General features: G+C 41.4%; 1 protein-coding gene across 7 annotated transcripts in view; it reads left to right on the top strand.

Moving 5' to 3' along the window:
• The first annotated feature begins 14,125 nt into the window (after nt 1–14,125).
• Nucleotides 14,126–23,626, top strand: part of LOC308293397 (NACHT, LRR and PYD domains-containing protein 3-like) — a 28,555-nt gene continuing 19,054 nt past the window's right edge. For 2 of the 7 annotated variants that reach the window (XM_080735884.1, XM_080735890.1), the window contains exons 1-8: nt 14,126–14,235; nt 16,865–17,021; nt 17,854–17,958; nt 18,717–18,821; nt 19,471–19,575; nt 20,541–20,645; nt 21,288–21,392; nt 22,359–22,463. In XM_080735884.1, the coding sequence (XP_080592010.1) occupies nt 16,882–17,021; nt 17,854–17,958; nt 18,717–18,821; nt 19,471–19,575; nt 20,541–20,645; nt 21,288–21,392; nt 22,359–22,463 (770 nt within the window). In that variant the 5' untranslated portion in view covers nt 14,126–14,235; nt 16,865–16,881. Of the gene's footprint in view, nt 14,236–14,538; nt 14,608–14,968; nt 15,065–15,470; nt 15,543–16,864; nt 17,022–17,853; nt 17,959–18,716; nt 18,822–19,470; nt 19,576–20,540; nt 20,646–21,287; nt 21,393–22,358; nt 22,464–23,626 lie in introns of those variants that run through there. The other 5 variants (XM_080735888.1, XM_080735886.1, XM_080735887.1 and 2 more) reach the window with 5 other exon arrangements.

Below are 23,626 nucleotides of genomic sequence, written 5' to 3'. Positions count from 1 at the left end.
GTAAACTAAAAGGAGATCCTGGTAAACTTTAAGGCTTATTTACACAGGAACCACTTTATGTATCTCATATAACATCTAGGGCTCTATTATGATCCAGGTCTTATGCTTTATGCCTTAACTTCTTTGCCTTTTTCTTTTTAAACAATTTTGAAAAACATTTTTAAATACTTCAAATGCTGATCTACATCTGCACGTTGTTAGCTTGCAGATCAGCTATTTGAAATAAATATGTATATATAGTAACAAAAAAAAAGAGAGAAAAAAAAGGCAAAGGCATAAGACCTGGATCATAATAGAGCCCCAAGTGTCTTAATGGATTACAGGTCCTTGAGGGTCCTCTCAACAAAATTAAATGGTTTTAATATTGTATTAATAATTTAATTTCAATGTATTAGTTCTCACACAGGACCCCACCTGAACGTACGTAGGCCTACTGTACAGGACCTGTAAGGTCAGTGACTGTCAATAATACCCTGTAAAAGTTCATTTTCTTCTGTAATTAATCACATATTCCTGGAAACCTAAAGAAAGGATGGCTCACACTTTTAGTAAACCTATGAAATGAGCTCAGTGCGGTGCTTCTCAAACTGGGGCCCAGGGACCCCCAGGGTTCCTCCAGTGGGTTCTAAATGGACCCGTACAGGTCCATGTGTTTCCATGTATTCATTCTCCAGAACCAACCGGCTCAGTTCAGTCAGTGTGTTGTTGTTTGCATGACTTTTATTATTGACATAGCCTACCGGTATTATCATTGTGGTCACTGAAGTGCAGTTACCCAACTTGACCAACAGGTGGCATCTTGGTGCAGTATAATGTGGCAACAAAAACAGATAGTTATTGTAGAAGAGGCATTATTATTTGTCATTAGTAGTAAATAAAACTGTGGTGTCATAGGTTTGTGTTTTCTTTTCTGTTTTGTATGTGTCTATGGAGTTAACATTACTCTATAAACCCCCAGGTGTTTGTTTGTTTGATTGATTGATTGATTATTTTATTAGACAAAAATGGAGCCTACAAGTATAGTCAATACAATTGAAATGTAGTAAAGTACAAGTACAGTTAAACATCCTGCCTAAAAGGAACATCTCAAATAAGACTTTTTACAGTCTTTTTTGTCTATGGAGTTAACATTACTCTAATAGACCCCCAGGTGTGGTTAACATTACTCTTATAGACCCCCAGGTGTGGTTATGTTTTGTATGTGTCTATGGAGTTAACATTACTCTAACAGACCCCCAGGTGTGGTTATAATATGCAAATATGTCTTCTCTGTGTGTTTTTGGTTTCTTCCTGAAAGCTGAAAGCCTCTGAGTCAAAAGGCCCAATCAGAATACACCTCTTCACTGAGAGAGAGACGGAGTAGGAGAGACAGACCAAAAAAGGTCACTGCACCAGAGAGCAGCGTGTGTGTGTGTGTGTGTGTGTGTGTGTGTGTGTGTGTGTGTGTGTGTGTGTGTGTGTGTGTGTGTGTGTGTGTGTGTGTGTGTGTGTGTTTGTGTACGTGTAAAGACCCTATTCTGGCCACACGTTCAGGAAACGTGTGGCATTGTGACCCATTATGAACTTGTAGATCGGCAATTTTTGGCAAAGAGATTTGGTGGAGAAGGGGAAAAAAACATTTTTTTCCCGTCTTTATTGATCATTTTCAGTGGAGACAGACAGGAAAGAGGGAGAGTGAGAGAGACGGAGAAAGACACACAGCAAGGTGAGTAATGCCTGGATCCCGAGGCTAACATGGTGTCATATCTTACCAGTCACACAATGTGGTTGAACATTGACCTGGTGTGTGTGTGTGTGTGTGTGTGTGTGTGTGTGTGTGTGTGTGTGTGTGTGTGTGTGTGTGTGTGTGTGTGTGTGTGTGTGTGTGTGTGCGTGCGTGCGTGCGTGAGAGAGAGAGAGAGAGAGAGAGAGAGAAGTAATAAGTAACTGTATTAGAGCCAGCCTGCGCCTTTGACATTGACCCTAGCTTTTAGAGGAAGCTTTTATGACCACGGTCATTAAATAGTATTTAATACCAACCACTTCTACATACATAGGCTTATCATCTCAGAGCTGCAGACTATTTGTTTTTATATTTAGCAGCCTTGGACATTATACCCACAGGCTGGTTGTTAAAGGGTTTCAACAACTTCGCCCCAAAAATGAGTCAAAAATAAGTATTGTGCTGTCTCTGCTCGGCAGCTGTTACTTAGTTACGCCTACTTATGATAACATGGTACTTACCATATGTATACCCAAAGAGTAGGCCTACTGACTGAGTGACATGCCTATTGTATCATGAAGACATATGCTATTATTTTGCAGTTGTGGAAAGTGCTCAAGTAGCCTACATTTACTTATACTGAACTTATAAGTAGGCCTACAGATTCTCTTACTCTTACTCAAGTAAATTTCTAGGAAGGCTGAAAAGTACTGAGAACTATTAGGTTGTCTGTTTTTTTTTTAAATACTCTTTCCCCCTATAATGCAATTGACAGAAGGGGGTATGGTGGTGCAGTTGGTTGTTGACTCACAGCGAACCTCGTGTCGCCAGGCTTTCTGGGGGAAAGCCTGGTATCCGTTTACTAAACAGGTTGGTTGATCCGGTCTAGACCGGATGACATCCTACGTCATTTTGTAGTCAAAACGGACTACACTTTGGCTAGCCTGGGCTGGCTTCCAATTTCGGGCTTTTGATCCGGTCGGGAGCGGATGACGTTCTACGTCATTCTGTATTCATAACGGACTACACTTTGGCAGGAAACACCAAACCAGAAACAGTTTAACCCCTACTTGCGCATGCGCTAACTACTTGCGCATGTGCAAACAGGGTTTAAACTGTTTCCGGTTTGGTGTTTCCTGCCAAAGTGTAGTCCGTTTTGAATACAAAATCACGTAAGATACCATCCGGTCTACACCGGATCAAACAACCTGTTTAGTAAACAAAGACCAGGCTTTCTCCCAGAAGAAAGCCTGGTGACGCAAGGTTACACTTTGGCAGGAACTACGAAACCGGAATAAGTTTTAACCTAAAACAAAACTACTTGCGCATGCGCTAACTACTTGCGCATGCGCTAACCGGGTTAAAACTGTTTCCGGTTTGGTGTTTCCTGCCAAAGTGTAGTCCTGACAAAATGACGCAGGACGCCATCCACTCCCGACCGGATCAAATGCCCGAAATTGGAAGCGATCCCAGGCTACCTCACAGCAGAAGGTCCTGGGTTTGATTCCCACTGGGGGTGAAGGAAGGAAGGAAGGAAGGAAGGAAGGAAGGAAGGAAGGAAGGAAGGAAGGAAGGAAGTGATTACTTCTGTAATTAAAAACAATATTATAAAAAAAAACATATATTCCTGGAAACCTATGAAATGAGCTCAGTGCGGTGCTTCTAAAACTGGGGTCAGTGTGTTGGTGTTTTCATGACTTTTATTATTGACATTATCATTGTGGACACTGAAGTGCAGTTACACAACGTGACCAACAGGTGGCATCTCAGTGCAGCATCATGTGGCAACAAAAACAGACAGTTATTGTAGAAGAGGCATATTTGTCATTAGTAGTAGGCCTACTGTGGTGCCATAGATTTGTGTTTTTTTCTGTTTTGCATGTGTCTATGGAGTTAACATTACTCTAACAGACCCCCAGGTGTGGTTATAATATGTTTTGTATGTGTCTATGGAGTTAACATTACTCTAACAGACCCCCAGGTGTGGTTATAATATGTTTTGTATGTGTATATGGAGTCATCATTACTCTAATAGACCCCCTGGTGTGGTTATAATGTTCTGTATGTGTCTATGGAGTTAACATTGCTCTAATAGACTCCCTGGTGTGGTTATAAAATGCAAATATGTCTTCTCTGTGCGTTTTTGGTTTCTTCCTGCAAGCTGAAAGCCTCTGAGTCAAAAGGCCCAATCAGAATACACCTCTTCACTGAGAGAGAGACGGAGTAGGAGAGACAGACCAAAAAAGGTCACTGCACCAGAGAGCAGCGTGTGTGTGTGTGTGTGTGTGTGTGTGTGTGTGTGTGTGTGTGTGTGTGTGTGTGTGTGTGTGTGTGTGTGTGTTTGTGTGTGTTGTGTGTGTGTGTGTGTGTGTGTGTGTGTGTGTGTGTGTGTGTGTGTGTGTGTGTGTGTGTGTGTGTGTGTGTTCTTCCTCTCTGTCTCAGTTTTGCCGCACAGGAAGTGAGAGCTGTTGCAAACAGGAAGTGGGCGACTATTTGACTATTTTGACTCCCTCTCCCCTGCATCTTATATCTTGCATTTAAGGGGAAAATGATGCATTATAAAGCACCTTATATCCATGGCACTTTACATAGATGGTACATTAAATGCATTCACCCACTCTCTCTCTCACACACACACACAAACACACACACACACACACACACACACACACACACACACACACACACACACACACACACACTCCCAAGGGAGTATACTAGGACCACTGTTGTTCTTAATATATATAAACAACATGTCATCTGCTTGTGACTGCAATCTGTTTCTGTTCGCGGATGACTCAGCTCTCCTAGTCTCAGGCAGAGACGTATTGCAGGTTGAAAAGGTCCTTAACTGTGAACTAAACATGATCTGCACCTGGCTCAATGACAACAGACTTTCAATTCACCTAGGTAAAACTGAATGTATCCTCTTTGGATCTAGTCAGAAACTCAGTAAAGTCGAGAACTTTACAATTAGGGTTAGAAAAAAACAAGAAACAAGAAAAAAACACATCTGCCACCTGGGTTGCATCCTGGAGGCAAACCTATCCAGTGAAAAAATTACTACCAAGGTAATCAATAAAGTCAACCAACACATTTGTTTCTTACATAGGGTTGCCCCGCTGATCAATATTAAATCTCAAAAGACCCTAGGAGGTGCTCTCAATGGGGCCCTCATTGATTACACAATGCTCGTTTGGTATCGCGATGCCACAGCTGCCTTAAAGTTAAAGCTCCAAACAGCCCAGAACAAATTACGGTCGTGCTTGGTTTTCCTCCTCGGGCCCACCTTACCGTTCATCACCACGAAACCGTGGGGTGGCTCAAAGTAGCGGACAGAGTACAGCATCTTGCAATGGACCTGGGGCCAGTTGCACCACCAGAACGTAAGTTCTGCCCTAAGTTAGGGAGTAAAGTCCTTACTAGAGGCATAGTAACTACTAGTTAGTTTGTAACTAAGTGAGTTACTAACAGGTGTTGCACCACGACTGCTTAAGGCATAACGTAACTAGTAATGCGTAGACTGTTCCTAAAGTAATGTATAGTCGCATAAAATGACGTCATAGCTCCCGAATCCAATGAAAACAAACTGTTTCTAGTAAAGCTTGTATCGTCTTTTGTCAACAGAGAGCTCTGTCTCTCCACTGGCATGTAGGCCTACACAAAGTCACTGTTATGCGTGCACAGTGCGAGCACATCCCTGCGCACTGCCCTGCAAACGGATTGTATCACAAATTATATTGGCCTCATACATTTTCCCCCGTTGTGAAGTAACGCAGGGCAACGCATATTTGGAGACACAGGGGAAGAGAGCGCACCGTTCAATTCGCCGTTGTGCTGTATGTGCAGTGGTTGAAAAGTACTCAAATGAATTAAAAAAGTATCAATCCTGCAATATAGAAATACTCTATTAATAGCAGACACATCGTGAGCTTGTAGATCGGCTATTTTCAAATGGCGAAATGTATTGGGCTTAATGTATGTTTTAAAACAGATGGGTCGTTTCATTGTTGAATTAATTAAATAGCCGATATAATGCCGTCTGCCACGTTAGTAGCGTAGTTGCTCTACTCCCAGTCTCCCATAGAGATAGGTTACTTAGTAAAGACTTAGTGCTGCCCAAGGGGTGGTGTAAATATTTAGTTGTTACTTAGAGATACATAAGAACAAATTTGTGTGGTGCAACACCTGACATTTTAGTAATGCGTAAGTCTTGACTTAGAAGCCATTTACGTTACAACTAGGCTACGTTATAACTTAGTAACAGCTGGTGCAACCCCGCCCTGGTGTACAAGATACACTACACCTCCAAGATACCCATGTGACAAACTACTTCTTAAAGGTCAAGGATGTTCACAATCACAACACCAGAGACAGCTCCACTAATCATGTTCAACCTAGATTTAACACTCTAATTTGTTCTCCAGCTATAACACCAATATGTGGAACGCCCTTCCGCAAGCCTTAAAGGAGTACAAAACCCTAGCATCCTTCAAAATTGGTATGAAAAGTCACCTTCAGGTGGATGCTACTCAAGACTTAAAATGTTTCCACCACCCACCCTTTTTTTCTCCCCTTTCTCTGCTTTTGTAATTGATATTAGTCTATGTAAAGTACTATGTTCTATCCGTCTGTCTTTCAATGTTGTATGAGATACATAAAGTGGTTCCTCTGTAATTAAGCCGTAAAGCTTACTAGGATCTCCTTTTAGTTGACCTTGTACCAGTGATTTGTGCTGTCATGAAACTGTACTTTTTTCTATTGCAAACTGCTAATAAATTCTTCAATCAATCAAAAACACATTCACACACCGATGGTGGAGAAAACCATGCAAGGCACCAACCTGCTCGGAGCATTTATGGGTTCAGTGTCTTGCTCAAGGACACTTCGACACTTCTGGAGGAGGGGCCTGTGGGCCTCCCCAAAAAGGCCACCATTTTAGGATAGTTACAGTATTAATTGGAGAGGGCCAATCTTCTAGCAGCACCGGCCCATAGAGCAGAGAGACATCTCATGATTGGCCCACTGGCTTGTCTATCAGCTGAATACTGGTCTAGTAGCCCAATCACAGGCTACTGTGGCTCAGGAGTCCCACCTAAACATTTAACAGCATACAAGCCCACAACGTGCTGCTGCCTCGATGTGTTGTGGCTTGTAGATCTTCTATGTTCGGTTCGCACCGGTTGTGGACGGTGCAGAAATGACTTAGAGTCATTGGAATATGTTCTGAATGCAGCATTCAATTTCATTGGTCCTCGTGCCTGCCCAATCAGTAAGAGTGTGGGGGCGAGGTGGGGGATTGGGAATTTTGAAATGTGCAGTGGCTCTCTGAGCTTCCCTTGTCTCTCCCTCCCTTCCCCCCTTTCCCTTGTCTTTCCCTCCCTCCCCCCCTTTCCCTTGTCTTTCCCTTGTCTTGCCTCCCCATCCCCTCACTCTCTCGCGGCTCTTTAGCCTTTGTAAAGTGTCTTGAGAAAACTTGTTGATTGATGATTTGACACTTTAATACAATTGAAATTGAAATTGAAATTCATTTGAAATAACATTGTGGAAACATTATAATCAATTAATATTGATGTATTTTAATTTTATTTTAGTTTTGGAGTCAGAAATAAAGTGATCATTCGTTCTAGTTTTGTTTGTTCATTAATTCATAACTGCTTGCTGACTCGCATTGCATTATGCAATTTATTTTAATCTAGGCCTATTCTGTCTGTAGCTAACTGCATGTTAAACTTAATTTGTTGTACTTGAGTAACTGAGTGGATCAAACTCAAAAACTCTGAGGCAGTGTTTTGCATGGATCTTTTTAAAGGAGCTATAGTCAACTTTTTCATTGTAGGGTCGACACTTTGTTTACATCCTAGTCTATAGACTAGGATGTAAACAAAGTGTCGGTCTGACAATGGCCAAATTGATTATTTTATCATTATTTTACGCTTTTTGTGGTCATTTTTGAATAGAAACACATATATGAAGCTTATTCTTTTATAAAATATTTTCGAAACATAATTTTTATTTTAGCATCCGTTTTTCAAGAAAAAGTTGACTATAGCTCCTTTAAGTAGTTCCAACTTTAACCTTCAATAAGAGTTTTTGAGTTTGACCAACTCAGTATATTAAGGCAGTGTTTTGCAAAACACTGCCTTAATATATTAAGTTCAGGAAGGGCTACATAGTGTGCTCTGTACCATATCAATCACTGGAGTAGTGTGGTAGCTCTGTACCATATCAACCACTGGAGTAGTGTGGTAGCTCTGTACCATATCAACCACTGGAGTAGTGTGGTAGCTCTGTACCATATCAACCACTGGAGTAGTGTGGTAGCTCTGTACCATATCAACCACTGGAGTAGTGTGGTAGCTCTGTACCATATCAACCACTGGAGTAGTGTGGTAGCTCTCTGTACCATATCAACCACTGGAGTAGTGTGGTAGCTCTCTGTACCATATCAACCACTGGAGTAGTGTGGTAGCTCTCTGTACCATATCAACCACTGGAGTAGTGTGGTAGCTCTCTGTACCATATCAACCACTGGAGTAGTGTGGTAGCTCTCTGTACCATATCAACCACTGGAGTAGTGTGGTAGCTCTGTACCATATCAACCACTGGAGTAGTGTGGTAGCTCTCTGTACCATATCAACCACTGGAGTAGTGTGGTAGCTCTGTACCATATCAACCACTGGGAGTAGTGTGGTAGCTCTGTACCATATCAACCACTGGAGTAGTGTGGTAGCTCTGTACCATATCAACCACTGGAGTAGTGTGGTAGCTCTGTACCATATCAACCACTGGAGTAGTGTGGTAGCTCTCTGTACCATATCAACCACTGGAGTAGTGTGGTAGCTCTCTGTACCATATCAACCACTGGAGTAGTGTGGTAGCTCTGTACCATATCAACCACTGGAGTAGTGTGGTAGCTCTGTACCATATCAACCACTGGGAGTAGTGTGGTAGCTCTCTGTACCATATCAACCACTGGAGTAGTGTGGTAGCTCTGTACCATATCAACCACTGGAGTAGTGTGGTAGCTCTGTACCATATCAACCACTGGGAGTAGTGTGGTAGCTCTGTACCATATCAACCACTGGGAGACAGTGGGAGTAGTGTGGTAGCTCTGTACCATACTAGTAAGACACCTCAGGGTGACTTGCAACCTCAGGGTGACATGCGTGCCAATTCTTGGCCATCCACAGCGTTTCTCTGATGATTCTAGTTGTTGTCATTCTGGGGGAAGTTTGTTCGTGTTTTTGTGACCCTAGGAGACACAGGGAGAACATGCAAACTCCACACAGAAAGGCCCTATCGCCAACCTCACCTAGGGTGTGGGCGCTGATGACACAGAAGGAGGAACACGCCACCCATATATGTCCTTAATATTGATAACATAATATCCTTAATAATGTCCTTAATATTGACAATATAGGAATCTCCATATATGGGCATAAAACGTACGTAAGTAATGCCAAGCAGGGCCTTGGTGAGTTAGGGCCTTGGTTTGATGCCTGTGGATCTCCATATATGGGCATAAGGGGGTACCCTAACATTCTCATTTTCGGCCTGGGATTTATGACATCAGAAATCTCCATGTATGGACATTGTAACGACCCGTAAAAGTCGGTCTAGGGACCAGGTCAGTACATATTATCACACTGAAACCAAGTTGCAAAAATATATAATTTATTACAATATTTTAGTTTAAGTGTGGTTTACAGAAAATATTCTCTTTTCATTATACAATATCCAAAATAGCAGTAGCAAAATAGTTGGCAGTATCTAGAATAAATATAATCATGCTACGAGGCTTTGATATGATAATAAAGAGGCGAGGAGTATGTAGTTGAATATAGGCTCGGTAGCTGTGAGCGGCCGACGGCAGAACGCCGTGACACAAACAATCAAAATAATTGGCTCAACAAAACACTGGCCCAAAACAACACAAACGTGACATAATAATAATAAGCTAAATATAAGGAAACGAAAAAGACCAAATCACCTTCCCGAAGGGTGTTAACCAAACTATAACTCCAGAACACAAAACAAAAGGCAATGTGGACAGCAGCAGCGGGGAGGCTACGCTAGCAGCAGGAACTCGATGCGGTGACGTGTAGGACGCACTTTTATGGCGACACCGCGGGGCGGGGACGTCTCTCGGCTCCACGGTCATCACATCACCGTCATCATCATCTCCCCGGTTTCTCCATCTGCTGTGGCGGAGTCTTTAATCCCTTAATAATCAATAATCCAAATACCCATAATCTATCTATAAATGCGACAAATCTCTGTCTGCGTGTATGTGCCCCGCGTATCTCGAGAACCGTTCGTCCCACCGGCTTCAGATTCGTCAACAAAAAATCTCGGTGAATGTGTATGTATGTATGTGAATCTCGAGAACCGTTCTTCCCACCGGCACGCGCGTTCTCCAGATATGGGCATAAAATGAATCCCCGAATGGGGAGCTGATGTCTGACATCAGAGTTTTCCGCAACCGGTACTGTGTGTGCAGAGATCTCCATATATCAAAACGGGTCCTATGACAACAGGTATATTGGGGTTTGCATTAAAGGGTGGGGACAAAGGCTAACAGATGGTCAAAACGGGTCCTATGACAACAGGTATATTGGGGTTTGCATTAAAGGGTGGGGCATTCATGGGGTCCGCTCCAAAAAAGAAAATAAAAGAGACAAAGACAAACATAAGACAAGCGACAAAGCGTGGGACTGGGAGGATGACTTGAATGATGCAGATTTAAGCAGGCTGTGTATTCTGCTTAAAGAAGAAACAAACAAAAAGCGACAGAGATCTCATATATGGGCATAAAATGGACGCAGATAAACAGATATCTCCATATACGGGCATAAAGGGACACAGACAGACAGATACAGAGATCTCCATATATGGGCATAAAATGGACGCAAATAGACAGATATCTCCATATATGGGCATATGGGCATAAAATGGACCCAGAACTATATCTGCAGTCATCTCCATATATGGACATAAAATGGACACAGGCAAACAGATGGTCAAAACGGGTCCTATGACAACAGGTATAATGGGGCATTCATTCCCTATTTACATCGTTCCCGAGTTGGCCAGGTCGCCGACTAGACGCTAGTAATAATAATAACCCAGGCCTTAGGGCCTGACAGACATAAAAGGTTTTTTCTTTTTCTGGGAATGACCATTTATGGACTTTTATACCCTGAGAAATCTCGTAGCTTGTCTGACTGTCAGTACAGGAAGTGATGTCACGTGACATCCTTTTTATGCCCATATATGAGTCATTCTGTACCACATCACTGTGACTCACTGACATCACACTGACATCAGTTCTTGTACAGCCAGACAGACAGACAAACAGACAGACAAGCTACGAGGTTTTTTATGCAACCTTCGGTCGCAGTGTGTGTGTGTGTGTGTGTGTGTGTGTGTGTGTGTGTGTGTGTGTGTGTGTGTGAGAGAGAGAGAGAGAGAGAGAGAGAGAGAGAGAGAGCGAGCGAGAGAGAGAGAGAGAGAGAGAGAGAGAGAGAGAGAGAGAGAGAGAGTCTACACAAGTCACAGCATGAATGTGACTAGAATGTGAAAGAATATCAGCGGTAGATGTAGCCCACTCTGAATGTAGTGTGTGTGTGTGTGTGTGTGAGAGAGAGAGAGAGAGAGAGAGAGAGAGAGAGATTTTGATTTTTAACCAGAACTTTATTTTAACAATCGTTCTACAACTTTACATCTTTAAAAGACAAATGAAGATGTAAATAAATAACATGCATTACAACATTTGCAAAGAAAAGATAAGTTGATCATCTATTACAGCACACAACAAATCATCACAGGTCCAAATCATGCTAAATTGATCAATGTCCTTCATTGCATTATTCTTGCCTTCACCATCCTTTTGAACAATAAAACTGCTTCAATGTCCACAGAGTTATCAACCTGCTAACATTGAGAGAGAGAGAGAGAGAGAGAGAGAGAGAGAGAGAGAGAGAGAGAGAGAGAGAGAGAGAGAGAGAGAGAGAGAGAGAGTCTACACAAGTCACAGCATGAATGTGACTAGAATGTGAAAGAATATCAGCGGTAGATGTAGCCCACTCTGAATGTAGTAGTTTGTATTGGTTTTATACAAGACAGAACAAGACAAGACAAGACAAGACAAGACAAGACAAGACAAGACAAGACACAGACACCAGACTAATTCATACAAAATATGAGTAATTAACCTATCATACAAGAGTTGGACGTAGAAACTGGAGATTTCTACGCACCCGTGTCACCTCAAGACCTCAGGAGGGACCCACCCAATACCTCCAGCCTCTTGTTGGTTTAAATAAACAATAATTTATGGAGTTGGAGGGAGGAGTTTAGCCTTGGTCATGAGGAGATGGGCAGTGACTTACTTGGCCACCACTGTCGACCCTGCCATCAGGAGGGTGTAGCTGTTCACGGGTCGAAACACCTGATGATCGATGGTTACCGCCTGAAGACATCAAATGTTCCTGGCCAAGGCTATATTCACCAAACGTGAATGAAAGAAAAGCATCTTTAGATGTAATCATAATTGGACACATAAGGCTTGTATAAAGTAGGGCCATCACACAGAGTAGAGATGACCTGTGATGGGATTCCAGAATCACAGATGCATTCCAATGTTGCTATACACAAACTCAAATGGACTGACAGTTAAAGTCATGTGTGTTCCAGTACTTCATACTGTTGTAGTTACTGTAACTGTTAATGTCATCTGTGTTAATGTACTTCATAATGTTGTAGTGATTGTAACTGTTAATGTCATCTGGGTGGGCAGGCCGGACTGACTGGCTGGCTGGCTGACTGGCTGGCTAGCTGGCTTGCTGGTTGGCTGGCTGACTGACTGACTGGCTGGCTGGCTGGCTGCTTGGCTGGCTGGCTGGCTGACTGGCTGACTGACTTACTTACTTCACATGAACGCGTTCCTAAGTCAGTAAGTCACTAAAGGGAGCGGTTTGGAATTGGGCCAGAGATAGCATAATGCTGCATGGGCAGCAAGGGCTGCCGCCCATGAATACATTATCCATTAATACATTTATTAAAGTTAAATGAATAAAAAAATAATGGTGTGGCATTGAACTCATGGATACATGCATTTTCCTTATGATTCTGTCTTCTGTGACTGTAGCTGATTACTGTTGATGAGTGATGTGATGTATGGACAGTCTGTTGATGATGATGTGATGTATAGACAGTGTGTTGATGATGATGTATGGACAGTGTGTTGATGATGATGTGATGTATGGACAACACTGTATGGACAGTCTGTTACCTAAACGTACCAAAACATTATGCACAATGTTCCATTTCAATTTTTATTATTATTATTTTATTTGTAAAGATTTGTTCAGGGTTTTTAATCCTTTATTGATAGGACAGTAGACTGACAGGAAATGGGGAGAGAGATGGGGAATGACACACAGCAAAGGATGACGGCATCACGGGTCAATTAGACATACTTTAGTAAAGTTAAAGTTCCTCATAATTGCACTTAAGTACAGTACTTGAGTAAATGTACTTAGGTGCTTTCCACCCCTGGAGTCAGTAATAGAAAACAGAAGTGTTTGCCAAACAAAGAACTGGTTCAGCTGGTAGAACATGATCCTGCATGTCCTCAAGTGACCCGGATTCATCCCACTTAGAACACCAGCAGGTCTGTCTCGGTTGAATTTCACCCTACCATGAAGAATGTGGCTTTGATCGTTACATTTTACCAGTCAAACACTCTCTCATCAAACTTTCCATGGTTATTGAAGTTGTCTGCAGTTTGGAGATCAGTTATGGAAAGTCAACTACTCATAAGTATTGCAGTTTGTTTTAAAGGCCTCACATTGACATTCATATAACACACTGTATGCATTTTGGAGGGATTATTGTGTATGGTTTCGGAGAAAACTGTGCACTGTGTATGAATTACATATTAAAGTAGGGCTCTTTAATGTTTTTTTTCAGTCCAAGGACCCCTTAGCTGAGAGAGAGATGAAGCAGGGACCCCTTAGCTGAGAGAGAGATGAAACAGGGACCCCTATAGCTGAGACTGAGAGAGATGAAGTGTAACAGAGTGTCTCACAGCCTGGTGGCCTCAAAAGTGTAGTATCTCCCTCAGTACATAGGGATATCCCTTTGGATTAATGGTTAAGATATTGGACTTTAATGCAGGAGACCCAGGTTCGAATTCTAGGTGTTACTGAAGCTGAGAGAGAGAGAGAGAGAGAGAGAGAGAGAGAGAGAGAGAGAGAGAGAGAGAGAGAGAGACACTGCAATGCAAATGAACCTTAGCCTAATGGCTGTGTCTGCATATCAGTGAGCAGGAGAGTTGGCAGGTATAGTCTTGTTTCACTGCCTTACCCGTGGAGGAGGCGGGGCAACAGCATGTAGCCTACAGTACAGTAGTCTATAAAAGAAACAGACAGGGAACCATTTTGATCCAGACACAATAACTGAACTTAACATCTGGACAACATAGTGGGATTACAAAACAAAACAGAAGGGCTAAAACTTAACGTAAAGTAAGTGTTGTTTTAATATCACTAATATAGCCTAATAGGCCTATACAACCATTTAGTTTTACACAGAACAAGAAGCAGTTTCAAAAACAGTTTCTAGTCTACCATGATTTCTACTACGAGTCTACCTCTCTCAGTCTATAATACCTCTCTGTGTAGTTTGCTTGTCTTTATTTGCTCTTTGGGGTTATGATTCTTTTCACCAACATAGACAGAACAGAACATAAGAGCAGAGCATTCCAGTACAGCAGTCTATAAAAGAAACAGTGTGTGAGGCAGGCAACCATTTTGATCCAGACACAATAACTGAACTTAACACCTGGACAACATAGTGGGATCACAAAACAAAACAGAAGGGCTAAAACCTAACGTAAAGTTAGGGTCGATTCACACTCTAATAGTGCACGAGCCTAACTAATTTCGGGTTCGGCACCAGCAGCTCTGTCTCGGTTGAATTTCACCCTACCGTGTGTGGCTTTGATCCTTACATTTTCCCAGTCAAACTTTCCATGGTTATTGAAGTTGTCTGCAGTTTGGAGATCTGCATTCTCAGTGATGGAAAGTTAACTAATCATAAGTATTGCAGTTTGTTTTAAAGGCCCCACATTGACATAGAGAGACACACAGAGAGAGAGAGAGAGAGAGAGAGAGAGAGAGAGAGAGAGAGAGAGAGAGAGAGAGGTGATTTGCATATGAAAAGCAAGGGACTATTATTAGGCTACAGCAATGAACATTGTGTAGGCTAATGTATGTGTTCAAAAAGGATAAAATCCCTTAAAGCAGGAGAAATGGTCAAATAAAAGGAGTCACCTGTAAAATGCAGAGTTGGCAGGTAGGCTATACCAGTCCAGGGGTGCCGCGAGATAATTTGATAATATTTGGAATTCATTTGGACACTTAAAAAATATTTAGTAGCCTATCATGTTAAACTTGAAGTAGACCTACAAAGTTATTTTCAGTCTTTTCTAATCAAAATGGCTATTATCAAAACGTTTTCCTCGCAAAACATAATCACTAAAATATGGCATAAATATTAGGTGGGAGGGAAAATTATGAACCTACAATGTATGGGGTGCCTCGGATGAAAATAAATGTATAGGGTGCCCTGAGCCAAAAGAGTTTGGGAAACCCTGGCTACAGTAGACTTGTTTCACTGCCTTCTCTGACTCTGTGGAGGAGGCGGGGCAACAGTAGGCTATAAAAGAAAGTGCGTAGAAACAGACAGGCAACCATTTTGATGCAGACACAATAACTGAACTTAACATCTGGGCAATCACACAACAAAACAGAGGGGGGAAACTTAACATAAAGTAAGTGTTGTTTTAATATCACTATAGCCTACAATCACATAGTTTTACACAGAACGAGAAGCAGTTTCTAAAAACTGTTTCTAGCCTAGCATGGTTTCTAGGCTACTAATACATAATAATACCTCATGTCATGTGTAGTTTGCTTGGCTGTAGATTATTTGCTCTTTGGGGTTATGATTGTCACCACCAACAAAGACAGAACAGAACATAAGAGGCAAGAGCAGAGCATTCCGAAAATAATTATCTATATTTTTTAATGCTATAATTAATGACACGTGGATTTGGTATAACGATGACATTATTTTACTTTATCACGGTTAGGGTAACCCCCTTTATATATACTGTATGGTAACCCCGCGTAAGATTTCCACTCGGAGAGCTTTCTAAACGGCTGACACATGGTTGGTTTCAATTGTGAGTTAACAGTGTGATCCGGTCTAGAGCCCTCCTACTGTATCCGGTCATTTGCACACACACACACACACACACACACACACACACACACACATGCATACACGCAGTGTTTCCGTTGCAGACCGGATCTACAACATGCAAAGAGACTTTATCCCCGCCTCTATGGTGGAACTACTTCACCAGTTTACTGTAAACCACGTGATTTATGAGGAGATGGCCATCTGTCGTTGTCAGTATAGGGTGTGGTTTACTTTGAGTATATTTAGTGTTTGTGAATGTAGTATTTTACTAAGAAAAGTTTTAGGCTACAATCAAATTAATCCGATCATGAAAATAATTAATACACCTATTTAATTAAAGGAACTGCTGAACCAGTCGACATCTCAAACTCAAAGCTGGAGTCCATAACTTTGTTTAGTGAATAAACATTATTTTAACCATGGTAGAGTATGTTAATTAATAGTATTATTTCTTATTATTATTATTAAACTATTCCAAAATCTATCTCAGACCAGTGGTGCACATGCACCCAACCACCGCACCGCTGTTAGTTCTGTTGTTGCAACAGCCGTGTCTCCTGCTCTTCTACTCTGTGGTCTAGTAGGACCCCTGCTGGTTGACAAGAGCTACTGCATGCATCTGCATCTACTGTAGTCTCAGCATTATGTTGGTGATATTGTTGCCTCATTGTGTGTGTGTGTGTGTGTGTGTGTGTGTGTGTGTGTGTGTGTGTGTGTGTGTGTGTGTGTGTGTGTGTGTGTGTGTGTGTGTGTGTGTGTGTGTGTGTGTGTGTGCGTGTGTGCGCGCGTGTGCGCGCGTGCATGTGCGTGCATCTACAGTAAAGGATGCTGATGGTTAATGCCTTCCATCTCTAGCATGTTGTGTTTTCTGATGTATTTTATTGACAGGTTTAATAAAGAGCAACATGGAGAGCAAGAAGGAGGAAGCTGACAAACATCACATCCACAGAGCAGAGTCTCCAACACCCAGCTGTGTGTCTGTGAAGAGTGACTGGTCAATGGGAGAACCTCCTTTCTTCAGTGAACCTGGACCTCCACACACACAGTATGTCAATCCTCCTATACAATATATAGCACTACTGGTAGGAAGCCCTAAGCGCCCTTTAGAAACAAGAGACTGTCACAATATGTCCATTGGGAATTCCCAGATCGACTTAATATTGATGACATCAGGGATCTCCATAAATGGGCATAAAAGGAACAAAAATTGGATACACAAGTGTGACTCGGGTCGCGACAACCACACTGGTTGACCGTCACGTCGCATACACAAACTTTAGAAGTTTCCAATCGTAGCCAATCAGGAGGGAATATGGGAAATGGGACAGATCCATGTTGATGACATGTCTTTAGAGATACTGTGTACCGCTTTGCGTGATTTTAGGGCAAAATCTGTAGGAGCAGTGTCTAATTTATTTTTTGTGCAAAAACCTGCCTCATGGTGGCGCTAGAAGAGGGGCATCTGAGAAATCAGGGGCAGAGGTTGTGATTTGCCAGCCAAGGAGTGTGTGTGCAAAGTTTGGAATGGATAGGAACAACGGTGGCTGAGATAAGAGTAGGGCCAAAAGTGTGACGTGACGTTATGTGACATGATGTAACATGACGTGACGTGACGTGACAGACAGACGGAGGGACAGACAGCCGGTGGAGGTTTTCATAGTAACTTGTGACTTGACGGTTGAAACAATACATTAATAACAGTGTGTCCTCCCTGTGTATCTCTATTATCAGTTACTATGTGTGCAGTTTGTGAATGAAGTTGTACAAATCACAATGTGGTGTTCAGTTGTGAAGCTGCACTGTAGACTGACTGCTTGTGTACATTACCTACTGTACCTATGGAACACACTATGTTATAAAAATGTGTATGATTCCAGAAGTCACAGAGCAGAGTCTCCAACACCCAGCTGTGTGTCTATGAAGAGTGACCGGTCTAAAGGACGTGCTCCTGATTTCAGTGAACCTGGACCTCCACACACACAGTATGTCAATCCTCCTGTACAATATATAACATTAAAAAGTGATCTGGATAACAGACCGCTCTGCTCTATAACAGACCACTGCCTAATCAATTTTTCAAAGGAGCTTTATTGGCATGAGAAAATATGCCAATCAAAGACACCTGCTGCAGTCCAGCTGCACTGCGTGAATCTTGTGCTGTATCCAACATGTCAGCCATGTAAACAAACACACAGCGACATTTAGAACTAAACGTTGTTCTCAAGAATGTTTTTAAAAATATTTTTAAGGGAGAAATAGACGACGCAGTATCAGAAAATGGATACTATCTAATCAACACTTCCATGTTTTCCAAGGCGACCGTGTCGCGCTGGGGGGATGCCCAGCGCAACACTTGTGGAATACTTTCAGCCGTCTGTAAACAAGGAAATCCTTTTTTTCATTTTTAGTTTTGAGTCAAATTATTATTTTTTTGTAGCCGGGTAACAAACGGGATAAATACTGTCTCCTTGGGGGTTGTCCATATGTATAACATCCCTTCGGACTGATAACTTATCAGTCCGGCGGGATGTTATATATGGACAACCCCCACGGAGCCATTATTTATCCCTTACATAACGACCTGTCAGACAGACGTACCTATGTGTGCAGTTTGTGAATGAAGTTGTACAAATCACAATGTGGTGTTCAGTGGTGAAGCTGCACTATACAGACTGACTGATTGTGTAGATATAAATTTACTTTTTCATTCATAAATGTATAAACATTTGTATGTTTCCAGAAGTCACAGAGCAGAGTCTCCAACACCCAGCTGTGTGTCTGTGAAGAGTGACTGGTCAATGGGACAACCTCTTAACTTCAGTGAACCTGGACCTCCACACACACAGTATGTCAATCCTCCTGTACAATATAACACTATAACATGACAAAGTGATCTGTTATTCCATGGGCCATACGAGATGTCGGTATCCAAAAGGTGGCAAAGGTTACCATGCATTTTAGAAAGGTTCTATATCTGTAGATTATATTTTGGTATGATAACCCTTTCTGTGTCACAGCTAAATTGGTGTTATCAGCCACTAGAGTTGGTGTTCCATTAACTTTACTATAGGCCCACAGGCAAAAAAAGGGGGAAAAAATATCAGCTTTAAGTAGCATATGAGGGGTCAAATTAGGTTTTTTTCATGATTCTGAATCCATTGCAAGCATTTGTTTTGCACGAAAAACATTCCTTGGGCTAAAACGGACCCCACAAAAGTGTGAAAAGTGATGACTCATAATTTTTCATCACTAAACCTGATTGTGTACATTACCTACTGTACCTATGGAACACACTATGTTACGCTTATATTGTATCTATCTATGTAAGCCCTTTTTATTACTGTTTCTATTGCTATTTTTGGTAGTTTTTCCTGTTGTTTCAACATTGAAGAGACAAAACTAAAAAATGTGTTACTCTCTCATACTACATACAGTACTAAAAGAATTGCTTTTTTATTCACATGATAAAAGTATAAAAATGTGTATGATTCCAGAAGTCACAGAGCAGAGTCTCCAACACCCAGCTGTGTGTCTATGAAGAGTAACCGGTCTAAAGGACGTGCTCCTGATTTCAGTGAACCTGGACCTCCACACACACAGTATGTCAATCCTCCTGTACAATATATAACATTAAAAAATGATCTCACGTGTAAAGTTAAACTAATACAAAGCAATACATTGTAATAGCGTATCCTCCCTGTTCAATATTTATCTATATTATCAGTTATTAACCCCCTCTGCTTTGTCTCTGGGTTATCATCCTGTCTGGACTTTTATTTCTCGTTATTACCCGGCTTGTTTGAATGCTTGATTCTGATTGGTCAATCGCTGAAATCAGAGGTCTGTTATTTCTGGATAACAGACCGCTCTGCTCTATAACAGACCACTGCCTAATCAATTTTTCAAAGGAGCTTTATTGGCATGAGAAAATATGCCAATCAAAGACACCTGCTGCAGTCCAGCTGCACTGCGTGAATCTTGTGCTGTATCCAACATGTCAGCCATGTAAACAAACACACAGCGACATTTAGAACTAAACGTTGCTCTCAAGAATGTTTTTAAAAATATTTTAAGGGAGAAATAGATGACGCAGTATCAGAAAATGGATACTATCTAATCAACACTTCCATGTTTTCCAAGGCGACCGTGTCGCGCTGGGGGGATGCCCAGCGCAACACTTGTGGAATACTTTCAGCCGTCTGTAAACAAGGAAATACTTTGTTTCGTTTTTAGTTTTGAGTCAAATTATTATTATTTTTTTGTAGCCGGGTAATAAGCGGGATAAATACTGTCTCCTTGGGGGTTGTCCGTATAAAATCCCTTCGGACTGATAACTTATCAGTCCGTCGGGATGTTATATATGGACAACCCCCACGGAGCCATTAGTTATCCCTTACATAACGACCTCTCAGACAGACGTACCTATGTGTGCAGTTTGTGAATGAAGTTGTACAAATCACAATGTGGTGTTCAGTGGTGAAGCTGCACTATACAGACTGACTGATTGTGTAGATATAAATTTACTTTTTCATTCATAAATGTATAAACGTTTGTATGTTTCCAGAAGTCACAGAGCAGAGTCTCCAACACCCAGCTGTGTGTCTATGAAGAGTGACTGGTCAATAGTACAACCTCTTAACTTCAGTGAACCTGGACCTCCACACACACAGTATGTCAATCCTCCTATATAAAACTATAACATGACAAAGTGATCTGTTATTCCATGGGCCATACGAGATGTCGGTATCCAAAAGGTGGCAAAGGTTACCATGCATTTTAGAAAGGTTCTATATCTGTAGATTATATTTTGGTATGATAACCCTTTCTGTGTCACAGCTAAATTGGTATTATCAGCCACTAGAGTTGGTGTTCTATTAACTTTACAGGCCCACAGGCAAAAAAGGGGGGAAAAAAATATCAGCTTTAAGTAGCATATGAGGGGTCAAATTAGGGTTTTTTCATGATTCTGAATCCATTGCAAGCATTTGTTTTGCACAAAAAACATTCCTTGGGCTAAAACGGACCCCACAAAAGTGTGAAAAGTGATGACTCGTAATTTTTCATCACTAAACCTGATTGTGTACATTACCTACTGTGCCTATGGAACACACTATGTTACTCTTATATTGTATCTATCTATGTAAGCCCTTTTTATTACTGTTTCTATTGCTATTTTTGGTAGTTTTTCCTGTTGTTTCAACATTGAAGAGCCAAAACTAAAACATGTGTTACTCTCTCATACTACATACAGTACAAAAATAATTGCTTTTTTATTCACATGATAAAAGTATAAAAATGTGTATGATTCCAGAAGTCACAGAGCAGAGTCTCCAACACCCAGCTGTGTGTCTATGAAGAGTGACCGGTCTAAAGGACGTGCTCCTGATTTCAGTGAACCTGGACCTCCACACACACAGTATGTCAATCCCCTGTACAATATATAACATTAAAAAGTGATCTCATGTGTAAAGTTAAACTAATACAAAGCAATACATTGTAATAGCGTATCCTCCCTGTTCAATATTTATCTATATTATCAGTTATTAACCCCCTCGGCTTTGTCTCTGGGTTATCATCCTGTCTGGACTTTTATTTCTCGTTATTACCCGGCTTGTTTGAATGCTTGATTCTGATTGGTCAATCGCTGAAATCAGAGGTCTGTTATTTCTGGATAACAGACCGCTCTGCTCTATAACAGACCACTGCCTAATCAATTTTTCAAAGGAGCTTTATTGGCATGAGAAAATATGCCAATCAAAGACACCTGCTGCAGTCCAGCTGCACTGCGTGAATCTTGTGCTGTATCCAACATGTCAGCCATGTAAACAAACACACAGCTACATTTACAACTAAACGTTGCTCTCAAGAATGTTTTTAAAAATATTTTTAAGGGAGAAATAGACGACGCAGTATCAGAAAATGGATACTATCTAATCAACACTTCCATGTTTTCCAAGGCGACCGTGTCGCGCTGGGGGGATGCCCAGCGCAACACTTGTGGAATACTTTCAGCCGTCTGTAAACAAGGAAATACGTTTCATTTTTAGTTTTGAGTCAAATTATTATTTTTTTGTAGCCGGGTAACAAACGGGATAAATACTGTCTCCTTGGGGGTTGTCCATATGTATAACATCCCTTCGGACTGATAACTTATCAGTCCGTCGGGATGTTATGGACAACCCCCACGGAGCCATTATTTATCCCTTACATAACGACCTGTCAGACAGACGTACCTATGTGTGCACTGTGCAGTTTGTGAATGAAGTTGTACAAATCACAATGTGGTGTTCAGTGGTGAAGCTGCACTATACAGACTGACTGATTGTGTAGATATAAATTTACTTTTTCATTCATAAATGTATAAACATTTGTATGATTCCAGAGGTCACAGAGCAGAGTCTCCAACACCCAGCTGTGTGTCTATGAAGAGTGACTGGTCAATGGGACAACCACTTAACTTCAGTGAACCTGGACCTCCACACACACAGTATGTCAATCCTCCTGTACAATATATAACACTATAACATGACAAAGTGATCTGTTAGTCCATAGGCCTTACGAGATGTCGGTATCCGAAAGGTGGCAAAGGTTGCCATGCATTTTTTTAAAGTTCTATATCTGTAGATTATATTTTGGTATGATAACCCTTTCTGTGTCACAGCTAAATTGGTGTTATCAGCCACTAGAGTTGGTGTTCCATTAACTTTACTATACAGGGGAAAAAAGGAAAAAAAATATATATATCTGCTTTTCTTTCTTTCTTTTTTTTTTCTTTTTTTTTTTTTTCATGATTCTGAATCCATTGCAAGCATTTGTTTTGCACGAAAAACATTCCTTGGGCTAAAACGGCACCCACAATAGTGTGAGAAGTGATGACTCATATTTTTTTTATCACAAAAGCATAGTCTTGTGGGGCCATTTTTAGCCCAAGAAATGTTTTTCGTGCAAAACAGATTGCGTTTGTTTCCTTTATTTATTCAGCGGAGCCCAATGAGAGCAAGCTCTCTTTTTCAAGGACACTCTGATTACAGCATAAAAACAATACAGCAATGAACAAAACAACAAACAATTGATTCAAAATATAACATCAGAGATACACATAAACAGTTTTTACATAAAGCAGGTACACTCACTATGTAGAGTGTCCTCAAGCAGCACTTTAAATGCCTCTAGTGAGACCAATCGAGATAGCTTGAGTGGGCCCTGAAGTTTTTCCCATGTGTGTGGAGCATAGGGAATAAAGGCAGTCTTTCCTATCCTACTGCATACGAGGACAGGTATATCTAATGTGTGCGTGTGTCAAGGCCAAGGAAGACAATTATGTTTATATTTTCATGGTGGCGCTATAGCAGCCCACTTCATCGGTCAAAGACTGAGACTGTTACAGTAGCCAACCCGGCCTGGTGGAGATATGCGCTCTATACTACTTATTCTGATGTCATTTTGGACAGTGTCATATGTCATTTAGATGGGTTCTGTTCCCAGTCTGGTTCTGTACAAACATTATGGACACAAGACACTATCAGCACACACACACACACACACACACACACACACACACACACACACACACACACACACACACACACACACACACACACACTCACGCATGCTCAAATTCACCACTTTTTTCATTCAGAAATTAAATGT

This window comes from Nannobrachium achirus (genome assembly GCF_963921795.1).
Source record: "Nannobrachium achirus genome assembly, chromosome: 10".
In the NCBI taxonomy this organism is placed as follows: domain Eukaryota; kingdom Metazoa; phylum Chordata; class Actinopteri; order Myctophiformes; family Myctophidae; genus Nannobrachium; species Nannobrachium achirus.
Note: the sequence above shows the minus strand (reverse complement) of the source record. Positions and strands in the feature narration are given on the sequence as shown.